Source organism: Pteropus vampyrus, unplaced genomic scaffold, assembly GCF_000151845.1.
Source record: "Pteropus vampyrus isolate Shadow unplaced genomic scaffold, Pvam_2.0 Scaffold41, whole genome shotgun sequence".
Lineage (NCBI taxonomy): Eukaryota > Metazoa > Chordata > Mammalia > Chiroptera > Pteropodidae > Pteropus > Pteropus vampyrus.
This window is the reverse complement of record NW_011888822.1, coordinates 6,532,342-6,553,114: the sequence shown is the minus strand read 5'-3', so window position 1 is coordinate 6,553,114 and position 20,773 is coordinate 6,532,342. Positions and strand designations below refer to the sequence as shown.

Here is a 20,773-nt window from a genome sequence, read left to right as displayed (position 1 = left end):
GGAGCCATCCCTGGCCAGGTTGTACAGTGTCGAGAAGTTTACTTAATAAACTTGGTGGAAGCTAAAGTTCTCAACACTGTGCTGAAACGCCGATATGCATTTTCGTATTTCCTTCTTACAACAGCCCTACGAAGTTGATAGTCTTGAATATCTTCATTTTCTAGATGTTTGGGCTCAGAGTGGCAAAACTGGGTTTTAAAACCCCAGTCTGTTCTTGGTGGGAAAATAAAAAATCTGACCCCAGAGCTAAAGCCGTGTCTTTTGGTGCAGTGGCCCAGAGCCCAGACTTGGTTGGCCGAACCTGGCTTTGAATTCCAGCCCCTCATTACTTGCTATTCTATAGGATCTTAGACAAGTTACCTAGCTTCTTCTCTCAGCCTCACTTTCCTCATCTGCAAAATGAGGATGAGAATGAGATCTGCCTCCTGTTCCCTCTTTCTCTTCCTTTCATGGGCTCTGCCCTGTGCTAGGATCTCTTCTGTCCATTTGCGTGCCTGGTTCACCTGTGCTCAGCCTAAAAGGTCACTTCTAGGAAGCTTCCTCTTGGCCTCTGAAATCTCTAAGTTGGCCTGGACACTCACCACCATCTGTTTTGGTTTGCCTATCTTCTCCCGTCCCCTATGCACACATACACGTGTGCACGTGTGCTCACACACACACATCTCATGAGCTATTGTTAGGTCTTTGGTGCTAACCAGTGTCCAGTCCAAAGTGGCTGCTCACTTGCTGTCTGTGCAGTGGATGAATGAGTACCACAGGCGACATCCCATCTTCACCCTGCATGTCACTGTCATTGCAGGCACCTGGAGTCCAACAGCCTGGTGGAAGTGAACAGTGGCTCGCTCTATGGCCTCACGGCCCTGCATCAGCTTCACCTCAGCAACAACTCCATCTCCCGCATTAACCGTGACGGCTGGAGCTTCTGCCAGAAGCTGCATGAGTTGTAAGTGTCCCCGGCTTTACCATGTGCCAGTTAGAGACACTCCCTATATGTGACCGCTCCAGAGCCCAGGAAGCTCTAGGTCTGGCACGTCTCGAAGCATCATGGACTTAGGAGGGCTCAAGTGGAGAGGGTGCTCAGAAGCAGGCAGTGGCCTGTTTGAGAGAAGACAGAGCCCAGCCACCAGGCCCAGAGCAGGATCCTGGGATTCAGCAGACCTCAGTGATTTGTGCTTGACTCCTGCCTGATCCCCCCTCTGTGTCCCCTGCAGTGGTAGCCCCAGGACACTATAAGGAGCCTTTGCCCCAAGGCCTTCTTAACAGAGGTAGAGTGCTCTGTTAAAGGGCGAGCTATAGAAATGCTCTCCTTGCAGCTGTTTTGAGAGCTATTGTATGTTAATGGCTATGACAAGTAACATGGGCTTCTTTAATAAAGGGGTTTTTTGGGCTCAAACACAGAAAGGACAGTGACGCTGAGAGCAAGAGAGGACACACTGATGGGTGGAAGAATTTACACATCCTTGTAGTTTCTGCCTTCATTTCCTTAGACAAGTTGCCCCGGCACTCGCTCCTCCCCTTCCCCAGGTAGCGGTGCCCTGGCCTGGTAGGGAGGCTCCTGTGCTGATGTGACTGTGCTTACACTTCACTTGAGGATGGACAGCGCCTTCTTTCCTTTGGGAGACTCCCAGACACAGGGCTCCCAGGCTGGGACTGGGAACTCCTAAGGTGGTGCCCAAGGTTCCTGAAACTGGTAGGGACAGACTCTCTCTGGGAGGGGCTGGCTTGGGCTATTTACCATGTCAGGGTGGGAGACTGGTAATGAAAGTGGTATTGCCTGGGACTCAATGGGCATACTCATGTGCCTTTGTTTCTGTCCCGTGCTTATGAGGTTCATGCTTTTGGAGGAAAAAAGTGGGCTCTCACTGTGTTTATCTCAGTTTAATATGTTCAGGGTTTCTCAATTCTAGTTTATCGAGTGCTTTTTTTTTTTTTTTTTTTAAGAGGGTTTGGGTAGATTTTCTTTTTTTCTAGGCTTGACTGTAGGAAAAGATTCACCCACTGGAGCAAATGATTGCTGAGTGCCTAGCCTCTGTCTTTCTTGTCTCTCTCTTGACCTCACCAGACAAACTTAGTGGGACGTTGAAACTTAATGTTGAGTCTTATAACTGGTGTTTTTATCTGTGCTTCTATGTTCTCCCCTTTCTAAATGCCTTCCTCTCATACACCCCACTCAGACCTGGAGTTTATATTTCAGCGAATCCATCATTCCTTAAAGCAGAAATCAATAGTCCTGCCTCTATCTTTTTGCTCACTTTCCTTGGATTCTTTGTGTGTACATGTGTTAACCCTCTTTGGATTTAGCTTCCGGACCCTTCACAGCAGTGCAGTTGCTGTGGTAGTGGATGGCTTCCAACAGGCTCTTTGCTTAGGCCGTGACCACACTAGGGAACCCCCCAGGACGGTTTTCCGTTGTCCAGGCCTGGGAGCCACGGGAAAGCGGGAGGGGTCTTCTAAGTCCCCCGGACCTGACTAACGGGTAAGGTGAAGGGCAGTCCTCTGAGTCACTGGTGTTGATATGGCGGTGGTGAAGGGCATGGTTTCTGGGCCCCTCTGGCCGGTGGGCAGTGCGAGACTGTCTTCTGTGCCCTTTAGAAGGGGCAGAGAAGGTCACAGACGTGTGCCCTCATCAGCCTAGCAGTTTGCCTGACACCCAGGTAACCTCGGAGCCAGATTTAGGACTGCTTTCCAGTGTGTTCCTCACCCCTCCTTTAAGCTAAATTCTTTAATTGCAGGTGAGGATGTAATTTTGATCTCCTGCCAGGTCTTTGCAACTGACAGGCACTATGACTTATTTCTCCAGGAGGGAAAGAATGTTATTCCCTGCTGCCTTTAAAAACTCATTAATCTTCTCCAAATTTATTTTCCATATTCCTGCCCCAGACCAGATTTCCCATTTTTCAATGATAGATGACTAACATGCCAAGTAACCAACCCAGGGCCGTGTTGGGGGGCAGGAGGTGTGCTGAGAGCAAGGAAGGTTTGATTCTCACACTCAGGGAAGGTGTGTGATTTGGGGACATGTTTCCTGTCCTGCTTACAGTAGGGGGATCATACTTAGAGGCTGTCTCTGGTGGGGGGGACAAGGAAGTCTAGGTGGGAGCCACTGGTCCCACAGAAAGGTTAGGCACTAAGTTCTACGAAGCCTTGTTCCAGGTTGTGGCTAGTGGTGCCCTCTGCTGGCCAATGTCAGGAGTCTAACTGGGCTTTCCTGCTCACTGTGAAAACCCGCTGGGGTCCTGTCCAGTCTCAGGCCACTGCCGTGAGAAGTCCTTCATAGCCTGGATCAGGAATGGCCATGAGCACCAACATAAAAGGGTTGGACCCTTGAGGGTTCTTAAGTTTAAGACTCCCATGTAGTCCCCACAGTTTAACACACATCCTGGTCTCCAGGACCTCCACAAACATTCCAGGAGTCAGACTATCTGGGTGGTAGGCCCTGACGGATTTCTAGCCGCCCAACCACTTTTGGCCTCGGGATTTTCGTGGAGGTATTCCCTTCCCACTGAGACCTGGCTGCATGTGGCTTGATGTTCAGGAGAGGAGAGAGGAGGGCAACCCTGTGACCTTATGGTGACATTTGCTTCCCTCTCCCCTTCCTCAGGATTCTGTCCTTCAACAATCTCACCCGGCTGGATGAGGAGAGCCTGGCCGACCTGAGTAGCTTGAGCATTCTGCGCCTCAGCCATAATTCCATCAGCCACATCGCGGAAGGCGCCTTCAAGGGACTCAAAAACCTGCGCGTCTTGTATGTCTTCCGGTGTGGGGTTGACAGACTGAAGGGGCCCCCAGCTGGGAGGGCAGGCCAGAGCAAACCAACTGCTTCATTGACTTCCCTTCTCATTGGCTGTGAGTCAGAACTGGATCCAGAGCTGACCTGTTATGTGTGCTAATTCTCGCAGTCACGTTCGGGATCCTGGGGTCCTGTTCCTGGGAAAAGCCTCCCTGGGCCAAGCGCTGGAGCAGCCTCCAGGACAGTGGCCCTGGGGTCAGTCTTTCCAGTCTCGAGTCTTCCTCCCTCTGCGACTTCCATTTTTAAGTCCAGGATATTTTCTGTGTGAACCAAGGGAATGCTGAGGCTCGTCTCTCGGGGTAACGTTTGCACTTCTCCAGCATACCCTGTGTCCAGGAGGCCCCATTTCCAAGAGAGGTAATCAGGGAATCCTGTGTTTTCCCTTGCGCCTCACTAGGGGTCATTTAACAAAATGTAGGCGATAATGTCATTTCCCTCTAAGTTCCTGTTATGGGTGGAGTTGCACGAAGTTGCTGCAGGGTGCTTTTCTCGGGGGTCTTAAAATTTTTCAGTTGTTGGCTTCAGAGAAATTGCAGGCAGTTATTGGCATGAAGCTCCCAAAGAGGAGTGTATAGTTTTAACAGTGGTAGGAGTTCTGAGCCCTCCTTCCCAGGCATGCCTCACTACAGAGAGAGGGCCTGTCCCATTGGAAGAGGGAGGGAGGCCTTTGCACTTGCACCTGGTGGAGAGGGCAGGGTAGGCTTTAATCCTGAGCCCTTGAAGAGTGCGAAAGAGCCCGGATGCCAGGCTCTTCAAGCTGAGGTCAGCCTTCGAGCCCTTGCAAGGCCTGAATAACAAGGCAGGGAGTGTTCAGACTGAGCGGGCCAGAAAGAAAAGTTTTGGCAGCCAGGCTGGGAGCAAGGCAGCAGGCACACAAAGCCACAGCTCTGGGTCCCCAGTTTTTCAGTATGAAGATAATAGAGAGGAACCCATTAAAAGAAGTCCCTTCCAGCAGCAGAATCTCAGCTCTTTGAGCTTCCTGCTATAAAATAAAGGTCAGAGCAAGCATTTCACTTTGTGGTTAGAACTCCCTCCCCGTTGGCAACTTTGATTCCTTCCAAAGGCTCTCATGGGAGTCAAGCGAAGCATCCCTTTCTGTTCCTGGCCCATATCTGCAAGGGCTTGGAAGAGGAAGGTGTAGGAACCGAGAACCTTGTGGAAAGTTGGAGAGGGCTGACTGTGTAGCAGAATGGGGGCCTAGCGCCAGGTGGGACTTCTCGCCTGGCGCTGTGACCTGCCCTTAGAAGCTGAGGGAGGAAGCTGAGTCATTGGCCTTGTGATTGCATTGTTGGAGGAGACTGGGCTGAAAATGTTGGCCTTATCCTCCTATCCTGGCAAATGGGTCACAAGTCTGACTCGGCACCCAGATGTCGTCCCTGGCTTGGAGTCAGGGCCTGTGTAGGCCCTGCGAAAAATGTAGGCTCCAGGTTTCAAACCCACTTGCCAGCATGGAGGTGGCCTCTGGGAGGGCCCCATGCTGGAGCTTCTTTCATCACCATCCCTTTCCTCCAGGTGCCCTTTGCAATTTCTTGGTCAAGTCCAGAAAAGGGGCTCTGGTTGGTATGAGAGCAGATGGGAACCTTACAGAATCTATCTGGCTGATTTTCAGTGCTAGTGGCCAGATGTCTGCTTTTTTAGGGGTGGAACACAAACCAGGCTTTCCTGTGGCCTGTCTGCACCCCCGTCTTTCTCCCAGGGCTCAGCCATAGCTGACTGGGAAGCTGCTTGCTCAAAAGGTGGGTCAGCTTTGTGGGTAGGCTGAGAAAGCCAGGCCACACTGCAAGGTGTGCTAATTTGGGCTTCCTGTGGCTCAGCGCGCACTTCCCTTGATGGTATAGCACAGCTGGGCGGCTAGAATACACCTAGAGGGGACAGATTGGGTGTCAGTCTGTTCTCTCAACTTATGTTGAAGAAAGAGTTGAGAACTCAGACTGGATGGTGAGCTCTGTCTTCTCCCCAGGGATCTGGACCATAACGAGATTTCGGGCACAATAGAGGACACCAGTGGTGCCTTCACTGGGCTTGACAGCCTCAGCAAGCTGTGAGTATGTCTTGTTTGAAGTTCTGAGGGACTTATGCATGTGAAGGCATTTCTTGGCTCCCCCCCATACCTCCTTTGTTCTGGGCCAAGCCAGAGGAGAGCTGGCTCGCATTTATCTTCTTTTGTTTGGGAAGAAAACTCTGAATAAGAGAGTGGGAGACTTCCCGACTTCTCTCTTTCCAGTAGTCTCATCACCGCCCTGGGCATTAGTTTTTTGGGGCCAAAGAAAGACCTGGTGTCTGGAGGCCTGCTGGATCTTCTCTCCCACTTAATTCATGACTGACTTGAAAACAGCCAGTTTTTTTTTTATTCTTTGTACAGCGGAGTGTTACTCAATTTCTAGAAATTGTGTGAGCTCTCTAAAGCTGAGTAACTCTTGAAGGTTTTGAGTCTTTGGTCAGTATTTTTGTTGTTGATCATAATGTTAAACAGAAACAATCATTTACCAAAGATAATATAGTAGCTATTTTTTATTCAAGGTTTCTGATGTTTTTGTTTTATTTTTTTAAGCTCCTAGCACTTTCCAGTTATATTGTGAGGTGCGTGTATATATCTAACAGTCTCATGAGGGCAGGCTCTATTATGCAGCTTTTTTGTAGTTGAGGAAACAGAGCTGAAGGAGTTTTGCCCAAGACCACACAAGCTGATAGGTGCAGGGGCAGCATCTGCCTATCTGGTCCTAAAGCCTGGGTTGCATGTCCCTTGTCCCATCCTCTCTCTCTGCATCCCACCAGCACTTTCTGCAGATGCTACCAAAGGCACATACAAGAGTGGGGATTGGAACAATTATTACTGTCTACTAGCCTCTCAGAAGGAGAGTTTGAAGGAGGACCAGACACAGAAGACAGTCACCACTCCATTTCCCCAAGCCTGTCCCTGACAACAAGCCATGTAGAATGTAAAGTAAATATTTTGAAAGCAGCAGTGTAGTATGAGGCCTTAGGAAAGCCTGTGGTAGGGAGAGTCTTTTAATGTTTCCGATTTGTTTTGAAAAGCGGGGTTTTTCACACCTTTTATACTCAGAGAGTTCTGAGTAAGAAGAAGCTATTTGGGCTCTCTGAGGATTGTGTCTCTTCTTGAGTGTTCTGTATTCTGACAGCATGTCAGGAATGCCTGTCAGTCTTTCTTTTTCTTCCCTAAAACAAAAATACTCTCTCCTCCCTCACCTCCTGGCCCCTTTACCCAGGATAGCACAGTGGGGTGAGGCAGAAGGAATGCACTCACCTGAAGAGATGGGAGTTTGGCTCCTGGGGCAGAGGGCACCTGGGCAGCCATTCAGCACACTCCTCCCTGTGTGATGCCTCAGCCATAACTAATAGATGGGTGAGGGTGGGGACAGTGGATGGTGCCATTGCATCTTTGCGGGGCATGTCCCTTCAGTGGAACTTGGAGCCATTCTTGGGTGTCATGGCTTCAAGGAGGCTCTTCTTCCCCATGTGAGGTAGGCTGGCCCTCGGGGGTGCCAGGACTTTTACATAAACCATGCTGTGTTCGTAGCCTGATGTCACCTTCCTATTGCCTGCTGTCGGTTCCCTTGTGTTTTTTCCACTTCAGCCTCCTGGATTAGGTTCCACAGTTCTATTAAAGTCCCAAGAAGTTAGCATGAGCCCAAGTGTTCCTCAGTTGTGCTGTGCTATTTGACGTGGGTGCCCCAGAAGCAGTGGGTTCCATACTGACCTGGGACTGAGACTCCAGAGAACTTGTTAAAATGCAGGGTCTCTAGCCCTCCCACCCAGTCCCACTGATCAGAATCTTGGGGCTGGAGGCTTTGTATCTGTTTCCAAAAAAAAAAAAAAAAATGGAGAAATGCACATAGTTAGGGGAAGTTGGTACAATAACAGTTAATTCTTTTGTATGATTAAATATATGCAGTTATTTAAATGGGATGGTATCATGAGTATGTTGCAAAAAAAAAGGAAGAATTTTCTTCCTCTTGGATTAAGAAAAAAAGGTGATGCCTATGATTTGGATTCCCAATCGTCTGGCCAGGTTGGGGAATGGGAAGTGGATAGAGGCAGAGATGAAATAAGACTGACATGATTGGATGGTGGTTGCAGCTGTATGTGAGGTTCATGACACTCTTCGTCTGCCTGTGATGGTGTATGAAATCTTCCATGTTAAAAGGGGAGGAGGAGAGTAAATGCTTTCCTGTGATCCTGGTGCATAGTCCATAGTGGTTAAAAGCCACTATGCGTGGCATATGGAAGATGTTGAGTAAACATTGTGAAAGGAAAGAAGGAAGGGAAGGGAAAGGAGGGAGAAAAGGAGGGAAAAGAAGGGTCAGGGAAGGGAAGAAGGAAGTAACCAGTGCTGCTTTGACCTTCTGCCCACTCAGTCTCCTCAGACCATAGCCTGGAAGCTCTTTGGCATCGCCATGGCTGGGAGACTTGGCCATGACACCATCTGAGTGCCCTGCTGGCAAGTCTGTTGGGATCCATTAGCAGTGGGGAGCATGTCAGCACAGAGAAGGGCTGCCCCTCTAGAGCTGTTGTGTCTCATGTACTTATTCAGCCTCTGGGGCTGCAGTCAGCGCTCTGAGTCCCTGTGACCTACTGCAGGCCTGCCTTTGAAGCACTTGAGTGGTGTCAGGGGTTTACCTCAGAATGGGAAGGCAGAAACGAAACCCTCTCTGGCCTTCACTCAGTTATGCCAGGACTTAGGGTCCTTTCTGCCATGCAAGAGGCCAGACCTAAATTAAAATGTTTTCCAAGAAAAGAGCAAGTGAGCAGCAGAGCTATAAAAGGCTTCTGTCTCTGAAGATTGGGTGGATGTGGCCCTGCCTTACGTTTTGCAGCTGCTGAGCACAGCCATTTTGGATAGTTGTTCAAACTGAAGTTTCCTGGCAAGGCGAAAATGCTCCTAGATTCTCGCAGGTTCTTTTCTCCGTAGTTGGCCTTTGATTATTACACTGATCTATCCTGTGGCCCCCCTTTCCGAATGTTTATGGAACACCTGCTGGGGGCCTGCACAGCGTCACAAGGCATGAAGAGGGAAGGGCGTATGCAGCACAAACTAGGGGCAGAGAGGAGCGTTGAGTCACTTGTGTACAGTGGACGATGCAAGCTCCTACCCCATGGTTCCAGCTCTCTCCATGGCATTCCTTGGGAAAGGGGGTTGAATTACACAGAGTGGTGTGTGTGACAGGGAGTGTTGGGGGCAATATGCAGAACTTGGTTTTGGGACTAAGCCCCTCGATTTCCGTGGGGCGGAGTGGGCCTAGGTAGGCGCTGTCCTCCAGCGGGGGAGTAGTTGCCCCTCCTGTCTTCTCAGTGGTATTCGTTGTTGAGAGGTGGGGAAGGGCTACTCCCAGTCAGTGCCAGCACCACCTTCGCACCCCGCCCCCCAGGACCTGCAGGATTGCTTTAGCAAGAGCCCAGAGACCTTTGGGAGAGTTTGGCTGGGCTGGCTGGGAGACGTGTGAGAGGATTTGATAGGTGACTCTCCAGAGTCAGTGTCCGCTTTGAGTTGGTGGTGCGGGCAGCTCGGGCCAACCGGCCCTTCACGAGGAGCTCTGGATCAGGTGCAGCCAAGTCTCAATTGCCCACTACCATGTGAGAAAGAATGAGCATCCTCCAGGCTCGCAGTCCAGCTCTCCTTTCTCCACAGAGCAGCCTTTTATTAGAACCGTCACAGTCTGCTAGCTTGAGCACCAGCTCCCAGCCCCCAGATGTCTGCTGGGAGAATGTAAGGACCTGTTTTAATCTACCAACAAGATGATTCGCCCCTGCATAATTGAGAATTTGAGAGTTTGTTTTATCGCTATTGTCACCATTAGAAATAACAGCCTGCCCACATTGTAAAAGAGGTCAGTGTGACTAATATTTAAAGGCCGAAGTGAAGCACAGTTTTTTCCTGGATCTAGTTTATGGGAGATTTCACTGCACAGTTCAGTACGTTTTACTGAGACCTGGAGCACACAGTGCTTCGGCCTGGGGGATCTGAGTAAGTGAGAAGTTGGCAGCACTCTGGAAGCACTTGGGTTTAGTGCCCCATGTGCTGTTATTTGCTCAGCTAGTTCTGTGGTTGGGGAGCCTAAGTTAGCATGGTGTCTGTGTGGTTTATTTGTTTTAAAATAAAAGCTTCAAATTGAGAGAGGTTGTGGACTCTTTCAGGATGAGATTGTTTTCACATCCATGCAGACTGCCTTGGAGAGAAAGAAAAGGCAAAGGGGTCTTTGGCCTTTGTGGCCCTTTAGCCTCCAGAGGCAGGAAACAGAGCTGGCTTTGTCTGAAGGCTGGACTCATAATTACTGATGGGGCTGCATGAATGGAGGACCCAAGAGTCTGTTCCTCAGGCAGTGGGGGGCATCGGGAAGCCCCACTGGTGGGGATGCCCCAGAAGTGGGGGCCTGTGGTGCCCGAGGGAGCAGGTTGAGAAAGCACCTCCTCCTGGCGCATTTGATCCTGTCTTCCTGAAGATGGGAATTTCCCCAGGTGGCCCCAGGGGCCCCTTGCAATTAGGTTGAAACTGGGATCTGTATGGGCTGCTCTGACATCTTTGGATTTCTTCAAGGCTCACACTTCCTTTCTTTTCTCCTTTTAGGGAGGGTCTGGTGCTTGCTGTTTTTTCTTGTGAGTCCCATTCTTGATGCAGGTCTGAATGTAGAGCTGGCTTTTTGTTCAGATTTTTCTTCTGATTCTCGGTGGGATCTTGGATAAGGAATCTATTCCCTCAACCCCCGCTATGACAGGCTGAACCAGATTAGCTTTTGCCAAAGGCTTTCTGTCCTGACCACCTGTACCTGTTGCCTAGAAGTTCCTATCCCAGATCTGACAAGTCTGAGATTTCCCAGGAGTTGACTTCCCGCAGTCCACATTTTTACCAAACCCTAGAGGATAATCCCGATGGGCATCAAAGTTGAAAAGCCCACACAGCTGACCATCAGCATTACCTTCAGGTGTTCACAGGCAGACAGTTTTCTATGCTAACAGGAGTTGGAGGGAACACCTTGGTGGGCTCCCATCAGAGCATCTGATGAGGATGGAAAAACTGAAACCTTGATTCTCTTCATTCCCAATGTCCGGCATACTCTAGGTGTTGTGTTCCTCCCCCTCCATTGTCCAGAAGTCCGGTAACAGACTTTCCTTTGGATTACATAGCCCAGTGGAAGAAGCATTCATTTCTTCCTTGTGTATTGCAGGGGGGCAGATTTTGGTTCCTAAGAAAACTCAATAGTCGTTGCTAAGGCCATAGTTGGAATTGCCTGGAAACAGGAGTCCCTTCTCATGGGTACGGCCGAGGGGCACAGGCAACAGATAACCTACGAGGTTGACTTTCAGGAACATGTCTACATGGGATTTTATGAGCCCGGGCCCATTAACATCAGTGGCAATCTTGGCTCCTGCTAAACAGGCCAAAGCACAGTGGCCCTCTAGGCCTTGAGGGGCCTTCTTATAGGCAGAGTTGCAGCTTGCTTTGGGGAGACTTCAGATGCAAAGAGCTAGGGCGCCATCTCAGTGGACCCATTTTCTTGCCTCCTTTAGGAACCTTTATCCCCAGAATGCAGTTTTCAAAAGGGGGTGGTAGTTTTTGGTTTTAGAGTTTTCATTACCTTCCCTAACTCTGCCTCTTCTCACTGACACGGTGATCAGTACCCCCTTCTATGAGGCCATGGCTAAACTTCACCGCCCCACCCCCCCGCACCCCCCAGCCTTGGGTGGTCCTTGGAGAGAGGCAGCATGGGTTGGACAAGGTGATTTCCACTTAACATCGTAAGAGGCCTTTTAAGGCAAGACGGTGCATGCAATTCCATCCTGTCATCACTGTTAAATTCTAATAAAGATAAAAGTATTTCATTTCAGAAAGGGGAAGGCCTGCATACTTCAGACCCGTAAGCTCAGCGCAGGTCAGATTTCCACCTGCCTCTCACTGGACAGACTTATCAGATAGCACTGTCCTAATTGTGTGTTCTCTTTTGCCCACCCCTCCCTCATCTCTCCCCGTCTACCCCATCTCTACCTCCCTCCCCCTGTTTTTTGGGTGTTTGGAAAATGCAGGACACTGTTTGGAAACAAGATCAAGTCTGTGGCAAAGAGAGCATTCTTGGGGCTGGACGGCTTGGAGCACCTGTGAGTATCATGCCAGACTTTCCCTGACCCCAGGCCTGCCAAATGTGGCTGCCTGGGAAGTCTGCTAGCAATCTAATCGCATCTTTGTAAACCAAGAAACAGGCGATTTGGAAATGCCAGCTGCTTCCTTCTCATCATAAGTCGGCTTCAACTTTGGCCTTTATTTTGCCTATGCCAGGAACAGTTACAGAACATATGGCCAGTCGGCGAGCACGCAGTTAACACTCTTGGTGTTCGGACAAATCCCCTCCTCCCTCCTCTCGCCCTGCCTCGCCATTTTACCAGCTCCTCCACAGGCCTCTGGTTTCCTTTCCACTTTCAACAGGGCACTTTATGCTGGCCCAGGCTGATATGTCCACTACAACAGCTTAACAGTGCTGAGTACACGTTGGGTTTAGCCCAGAGGTTTTCCCCTGGTATGGTTGCACCTCTTGGCTCACACAGGGGCTGACTTGAGGATGCCTGGAGTGCTTTGCATAAGTAGAGTATTCTTTTGCAGGAACCTTGGAGAGAATGCTATCAGATCTGTTCAGTTTGATGCCTTTGTGAAGATGAAGAATCTTAAGGAGCTGTAAGTACCTGGGATTTCGAGGACCTAGTTTACATGAGTAGAGAATTTCAGAGTAAGAAGTGCTTTACTTGCATTATACCTTATTTTATGTAATCATGATCCTTTGTGTGTAAGTAAAAATGTCTTTAAAATAATGCCTTGTGGGCGGCTTATTTTGGATCAAGGGTAAGCGCACTTTCTCTTAAAGGGCCACGTTGTAAATATTTTCAGCTTCATGGGCCATAGCGTCTTTGTCATGACAACTCAACTGCATTGTAGCAAGAAGCAGCCAAGTAGATGCCCTTTTATAGCAGGGTCATGATCTTGGAATGGGAATTCTTAGAACAATGTATACGTGGATAGATATGTGATGAAGCATGTATATAGCAAAACATTTATTGTAATATCTAAGTGGTGAGTGTGAGTGTTCATAGTGCATTTCTTTCAATCTTTCTCTTTTTGAAACTTTCAAATACAATGTTGGAAGTAAAAAAGATCTGATTTAATGAAAAAGGAAGTATTTTGAGAGAAAGAGGGAAGGACAGGGAAAGAAGATTTTTTTTTTCGGCCTGAGACAGTTTTCTTGTTTGGATTAACTGGGCCCTTCCAGGTGCTCGGACACCCCTCTCCCTGAAATGCTTCAGCGAAGTTCTGGAGGCTCAGCCTTGGCCCCCCCGCCTGAGTTTCCATCAGTTGCTGCATGTACCCAGCTGTGGCTGGCCCTGGGCTTGGCTTTCTGATGGGAGAAACAGTTCCACTTGGTCATTTTCTTTCCCCATTGGATCACGGCAGGTTGTACTATGCACTTAGTCATCCTCTGGGTAAATTTCCACAAGCAATGATTAGAAACACACTTTGAGTTGGAATCATGAAAATGCATGATGTAAGCCAGCAGAGTGTTGGGATGGCTGGAGGCGGGAGCTGTGGAAGGTGGTGCCTGTTAGCAGTTGACAAGACTGCACTTCCAGTTGAAGGATGAGTAGTGGGAATCTGTAGAGCTTTGGGGTTGCTGGCAATCCCTTGTCCAGTTTTCAATCCAGTCTTTGTTTGTCTATAAAGTAACGTGTGTAAGTGGAATGGAGGTCAGGGGGACACTGTCCTCACTGTTTGGCTCCATTTCCTCTCCATCTGTCCTGTTGGTCGTAACTCATTCTTTAGGAAAGCTTTCTCTCCACCCCGAGTGCCCATTGGCTCCTGAGGTCTGGACTCCTATTTGAGGTGGGTTTCTTTGTGGAAGAAAAGGAAATCCTCAGGGGACCTAGGCCCAACAAATATACCAAATGTGTGACGTGAGGCTTGACCCTGTCCATACACATTTCTGATTAAGGACAAATGTCAAATTTGTTTTCCCCAGTTTGTTTCTGTGGCGCCAAAGAAATATGTCCTCATCCCCACATAATTGCCTAAAATCTCACAGTGAAGGCCCAGTATCTTCCTCTTGACGTTCATGTTCAGTAGTACCCAGCCATAGGTGCTTCTGACAGAGAGAGAGTTCCTTTCTGCTCTTCCCCGAGGCTTACAAGTTTTCCAGTGCCAGGAGGCGGCCTTCCCAACCACTACACGCAGCCCATTCTGGGAAGGTCCCCAGGTGCTGAGCAGGAGTCGGTGAGTGAGTTCTGAGAGGCCCTTGGTCCCACAGTAACCAGCATGGCCCTCCAGGTATATCTAAGCACAGAGCTACCTGCCCATTAAATAAAAATACACACAGTGAGTTCTGAGAGCCCCTTGGTCCCACAGTAACCAGCATGGCCCTCCAGGTATATCTAAGCACAGAGCTACCTGCCCATTAAATAAAAATACAAAATCTAATGCTGATTTTAGGTCTAACATGGGCAAGCATCCCAGGTATAAAAGCTTTGAGATCACTTATTTCAGTTTGTAAAAGTACTTACCAAAGTAATTTTAATAAGTTTAAAATGCCTAACTAATCTGGGAACAGTGAGGATTCTTGGGCTTCAGTTTCACCCCTCTTTGCTGTTTACTAGTTTGATAGTTTCTCTCTTAGAAGGCCTGACTGAAATAGAAGAAAACAAAAAAATGGTCCGCTTGGTCGCTGTGCTTGACTGAGGAAAATGGTGGGTGAAGGAGGAGCCGTTGCCATGCTATTGGCCCATGTGATGTTTTGGAATTTTTGAGCACATTTGTATTCCCTGTCACCGTGTACTGGAGACAGTTTGTTACAGGGAAGCCCATGTGTTTCCTTTCTCGGTCTTCATCCTTGCTGTGGGCTGGCCTCCATTCTTTAGCTCATGACCTTGAGGTCTTCCAGGAACAGGGCAGTTAGACTCTTTGGTTGACTTATCTTCGAGTGACTCCTCAGGAAGGAATGTCCACTGAGATGGTCATTGCAATTCTGTTTAAAGAGCTGATCCTCAGTTGCTGAGAAATGAAAAAGAAAATATTCTCTGTTTTGGTTGGAGCCTCACAAAACTAAAGTTGTGCATTCTCATGCTCCCCGGGCAGTGGCAATTAACTAACAAGCACTATTTAAGGAGCAAAGCTGAAATCTGCTGGCCTCCTGAATAGTGCTGGTGTAGAGATAAATATACAGACAAGAGGGAAGCGCATTGGCCAAGCTTACACTTGGGAGAAAACATGCAGCTTTTCCAAATAAAAAAAGTCACATAGAAATAGAGCCCTTCTCAGAACTTGTTTCAGAATTTAGATCAAAGTCCAGGCTGAATTTGGAAGCTCCCAGTAGCTTATCAGGAGAGTAGAAACAAGCAGAGAGGGGACAGTGTTACTCCTCTCTGTTTGGCGGTCAAAGGCCAGGAGCGGTTAGCCAGACTCCCAAGGGTCATATAAGAGCAGTGTCTATCTAAGACTGTGTGTGAACTCCAGGTTGTTGCTACTCAGAGTGTGCTCCTGTCAGCATCACCCGAGAAATGACTAGAAATGCAGAATTTTGAATTCCACCCCTGATGTACTGAGCCAGAGATGCATTTTATCAAAATCTCCAAGTAGATTATATGTACTGCGCTGGGTCATTGGAGAGGAACCTTGAGAAAAATCATTGCCATTCCACTTGGCTGGTGTGAACGACAGAAGCTGATCAGAGGTGATTGATTGTGCTGTGTTCTGAGAGAATATTCCTTTTTTTCAGTCACACCTCAAATGTCCCTTGTATTTTTCTTTCAGCCGTATCAGCAGTGATAGCTTCCTCTGCGACTGCCAGCTGAAGTGGCTGCCCCCATGGTTACTGGGCAGGATGCTGCAGGCCTTCGTGACGGCCACCTGTGCCCACCCAGAATCACTGAAGGGCCAGAGCATTTTCTCTGTGCCATCAGAGAGTTTCGTGTGTGGTAAGGTTATCGTTCTCATTTTTTTTCCCTATGAAAAGCAAGGAGGAACTCTTCGTTATGGGAGTGATTCCTATGATCAGAGTTAAACCCCAGCTCGTGGTCACCAGTCAGCTGCTGGATGCAATTTATTTCCCACTGGAACCACACATAGTATTTACTATATAGTTGCCTCATTATGTGGTTCTTGGACTACATGCATTTAATGAGAAGGGAACATGAGTTGGCTCAATTACAGATCAGAATAATCAGTTACAGGAAGATAGTTGTGTTGTTTCAAGAGGGCTCTGGTGCCCAGGTTTAGCTGTGACTTTCCTCAGTGCATGAGGCTCGGGTTTTAATGTGTGTTTCTTTCCAACCCCAAGAATGAAAAGTTAAATACAGGAAGAACAAGTCTCAGGAGAACAGTTGCTAGTAAAAATAATTCCTTAATGTTGACTTGCACGCTTGCTGTTTCTCCAAACCACTGAAATCTCTACTCATAGCTTGAAATTCTTTTTTCCTTCTGTTGTTGTAACATAGCTCTTGCCATCTTTTGACCAGGGGTGGTTGGGGTTTAGCGCACTGAAGATAGGAATAATGCAACCTCACAGTCTTATGTGGTTAAAGAATGTGGTGGGTTTTGAGTTGTTCCCAGAGCGAGGGTGGGATTCCCAGGCCTGAATGGAACTGCTGGGCAGGTGTGATTCCCTTCTGCCTCTGTCCGCCCCAGTCTGCCCTGAGCTCTGCGGTCCCTGCTGTGATGATCCTAATAGTAGCTCCTCTAGCAGTATGGGGACAGACCCCTGTGGTCCACTTCTCTGTCCTTTTTTGGGTAGAGCAATGGCCAGTGTGCCTGCTGACGTCAAGATACAAGTGCCCTCCTTCCTCGCATCCACCCACCACCAGCAGCACCTTCTGAGAGAAGGCTTGCCCACCTTTCTCCTGATCCATTTCAGCAAAAAGCCTTAAAAACTCTTATCAGTGTGATAGCAGCTTTTCTTACTGATAGTCTTATGGGAACGTCCATGTAGAATGTAAGCGTGTGCTCACGTTCTCTAGGACAAAATGGCTGTGCAGTCCATTGTTCATCAGATACTTGGTCATTGACCACTAATATAGAGCTCTCCTTGTGCCCTCTTTCCTGCCATGGGGCATAGTCTTTCCCTTTGGATGTGCCAAGGTAGGACTTTTGACATGCCACATGTAGCCTCCAACCTGTGGCCCTGGCATCTTTTGGATAATAGCAGTTGTTTATCCCACATCTCTTAGCCCTACCTCTGCTTGTTAACTCAGGTTCCCACCAAAACAATCTAGTGTTAATGGGGATCATAAATATACTTAGCAGGAGATCAAAGATCCAGGCTATTATAAAATACGCTGCACTCATATTTTATAAAATTGAAATATGATCACTTCCCACCCATTGGAGGAATAGCTAGAATCAAAATTCAGGTAAATAGTGTTGGTGAGGATGGGAAAAAATCTGAACCTTCCTGTAGTGCTGGTGGGAATGTAAAATGGTGTAGCTGCTTTGGAAAACAGTCTGTTAGTCTCTCAAACAGCCAGATATAGAGTTACAATATGACCTAGCAATTGTACTCTTAGGTATATACTGAAGAGAAATGAAAATACATGTCCACATAAAAATGTGTACATGAATGTTTATCGCAGTTACTCATAATAGCCAAAAAGCGGAAATTACCCAAATGCCCACCAAGTGATAAATGGATAACTGCAATGTGGTGTAACCATACAGTGGTGTATCATTAGGCTACAAAAAAAGAGTCAGTTATACAACACAGGTGAACCGTGGAGTCTTATTCTAAGTGAAAGAAATCAGTCACAGAAGACCACATATTGTAGGATTCCAGTCATAGGAAATGTCCAGAATAGGGAAACCTATACAAGTGTAAAGTTGGATTAGTGGTTGCTTAGGGCTGGGGAGGGACGGAGGGAGAAGGGATAGTAGCTGAAAGGTATGGAGTTTGTTTTTAAGGTGAAGAAAGTATTTTAAAAATTGTGATGATGGTTGCATATATTTGTGAATATACTAAAAGCCATAGAATTATGTACTTTAAATAGCTGAATTGTATTTCAATAAAGCTGTTTTTAAAAAGAAATATAATTTATATCCCATAAAATTCACCCCTTTAAAGTATACAGTTTGATGGTTTTTACAATATTGAAAAGTTGTGTAACCCTCAGTTCTAATTTTGAAAGATTTTTATCACTTCTGAAAGAAACCCAATACCCATCAGCAGTCACTCTCTTCTTTGCTGTCCCCAGGCCCTGCAGCCACTATTCTACATTACGTCTCTATGATTTACATATTCTTGATGTTTTATATAAGTGGAATCCTACAATATGTAGTCTTTTGTGATTGGCTTTTTCTACTTAGCATAATTTTTTTTACCAGGTATCGGTACTTCATTCTTTTTTTTTTTTTTTTAGTAGCTGAATAATCAGTGTATGCATATGCATTTTACTTATCTTTTCATCAGATGATGGACATTGAGGTTATGTCTAGTTTTGGGTTATTATAAATAATGCTGCTATGAATGGTGTGTTCAAGTTTTTGTGTGCATTCTCTTGGGGAAATACCTAGAAATGGAATTGCTGGGTCATATAGAAACTACATGTTTAACTTTTTGAAGAACTGTCAAACTGTTTTCTGAAGTGGCTGTTTCATTTTACATTCCCACCAGCAGTGTGTGAGGGTTTCAATTTCTCTGCATCCTTGTCAACATTTGTTACTGTCTTTTTTATTTTATCTGTACTAGTCAATGTGAAGTGGGAGTCTCATTTTGGTTTTGATTTGCCTTTTCCTAATGACTAATGATGTTAACCATGTTGTCACATGTTTACTGGATATAGGTATATCTGCTTTGGAATAATGGCTATTCATATTCTTTGCCCATGTTTTAATTGGGTCATTTGTCTTGAGTTCTAAGAGTTCTTTATATTAGAGATACTAGACCCTCATTAGATAATATGATTTGCCAATATTTTCTCCTAGTGGATTATTTTTTCATTTTTTTTGATGGTTGAAGCACAAAAATTTTAAATTTTGAAGAAGTCCAATTTCTCTATTTTTTTTCTTTCGTCATTTGTACTTTAGATGTTGTATCTAAGAAACTATTGCCTGAGACAAGGTCACAAAGATTTATACCTATGTTTTCTTGTAAGAGTTTTATGATTTTAGTTCTTATGTAGTCTTCCAATTTTATTCTTTTTTGAAGATTGTTTTGACTATTGTGGTTTCCTTGCATTTCCCTGTAAAATTTTGGATGAGTTTGTCAATCTCCACGATTAAGACAATTGGGATTTTGAAACGGGGATTGCATTGTATTGCTATCTTAATACGACCCCTTCCCAATCCATGAACATGAGATGTCTTTCCTTTTATTTTTTTTTTTTTTAAGCTCTGTCGTGATTTCTTTCAGTGATGCTTTGAAGTTTTCAGTGTACATGTTTTTTATTCTTTTTGGTGCGTGCCTTTTATTTATTTATTTTTGCCTAATTGCTCAGGCTAGAACCTCCAACAGTGTTGAGTAGAAATGAAGAGGGCATAAATCCTTGTCTTTTTCCTGATCTCAGAGGAAAGACACATTTAGTCTTTCACCATTAAGTATGATGTTAGCTGTGTTGAGTGTTTTTATCATTAAAGGGTGTCAGATTTTGTCAGATGCTTTTCCTGCATCTGTTGATGTGATCAGGTGGGGTTTTTTCCCTTTATTTTATTGATATGGTATAATACATTGATTTTTGGATGTTGAACCAACCTTGTATTCCTGAGATAAATCCCATGTGCTTATGCTATATAATTCTTTTTATATATTGTGAGGTTTGATTTGCTGGTATGTTTGTTGAGGATTTTTGAATCTATACTTATAAAGATATGTAGTTTTCTTTTTCTTCTTTTTTTCTGTGTTGTTTGTTTGTTTGTTTGTTTTTGTCTGTTTTGTTAATAGTTAATACCTGCCTCATAGGATGGAGTTGGGACATGTTCCCTCCTCATCTATTTTTTTGGAAGAGTTCATAAAAGATTAGTGATAATTTTTTTTTAAATGTTTGGTAGAGTTCACCAGTAGTAGCCATTTGGGTCTTGGCTTTTCTTTGTGGGAAGTTTTAAAATTATTAAGTCAGTCTCTTGTTACATCTTTTCAAATTTTCTATCCTTAGAGTCAGTTTTGGTAGTTTGTTCTTTCTCAGAATTTGTGCATGTTAGACAGGTTATCTAATTTATGGGCATACAGTTTTTCATAGTAATTATTCCCATTTATTGCTATAATATCCCTTCTTTCATTCCAAATTTTATATATTTTGAGTGTTCCTTTATTTGTGTCCACCCTTTCGTTTCAGCCTGAGTGATTCCTTTTAGTATTTCTTTTATAAAAAATTTTATTAAATTTATTGGGATGACATTGGTTAATAAAATAATAAAACAGGTTTTAATTGTACAGTTATATAATACATCTGTATATTGTATTGTGTGTTCACCACTCAAAGTCATATCTCCTTCTGTCGCCATATATTTGACCCCCTTTACCCTTTTCTACACGCCCCCCCCCCCGTTCCCTCTGGTAACCACTAAACTGTTGTCTGTGCCTATGAGTTTTTGTTTGTTTGTCTTGTTTGTTTGTTGCTTTCAGTTTTATATCCTACATGGGTGAAATCATTTGGTTTTTAACTTTTTCCATCTGACTTATTTCACTTTGCATGATATTCTCAAGATTCATCCATATTGTTGCAAATGGCAGTATTTCATCTTTTCTTATGACTGAGTGGTATTCTACTGTATATATGTACCACACTTTCTTTAATCATCTATCGAAGGACATTTCAGCTGTTTGCATGTCTCGGCCACTATGAATAATGCTGCAGTGAACATAAGGGTGTACATATATCGTTATGGATAAATGTTTCCAAATTTTGGGGGTAAATACCAAGAAGAGGGATTGCTGGGTCATATGGTAATTATATCCTTAACTTTTTGAGGAACCTCCATACTGTTTTCCATAGTGGCTGTACCAGCTCTACCAG

General features: G+C 45.9%; 1 protein-coding gene across 1 annotated transcript in view; it reads left to right on the top strand.

Moving 5' to 3' along the window:
• Positions 1 to 20,773, top strand: part of LRIG1 (leucine rich repeats and immunoglobulin like domains 1) — a 109,688-nt gene that overhangs the window by 79,584 nt on the left and 9,331 nt on the right. The window contains exons 6-11 of the mRNA XM_011358502.2: positions 800 to 943; positions 3,602 to 3,745; positions 5,751 to 5,831; positions 11,828 to 11,899; positions 12,399 to 12,470; positions 15,588 to 15,751. Of these exons, the coding sequence (XP_011356804.1) occupies positions 800 to 943; positions 3,602 to 3,745; positions 5,751 to 5,831; positions 11,828 to 11,899; positions 12,399 to 12,470; positions 15,588 to 15,751 (677 nt within the window). The remainder of the gene's footprint in view (positions 1 to 799; positions 944 to 3,601; positions 3,746 to 5,750; positions 5,832 to 11,827; positions 11,900 to 12,398; positions 12,471 to 15,587; positions 15,752 to 20,773) is intronic.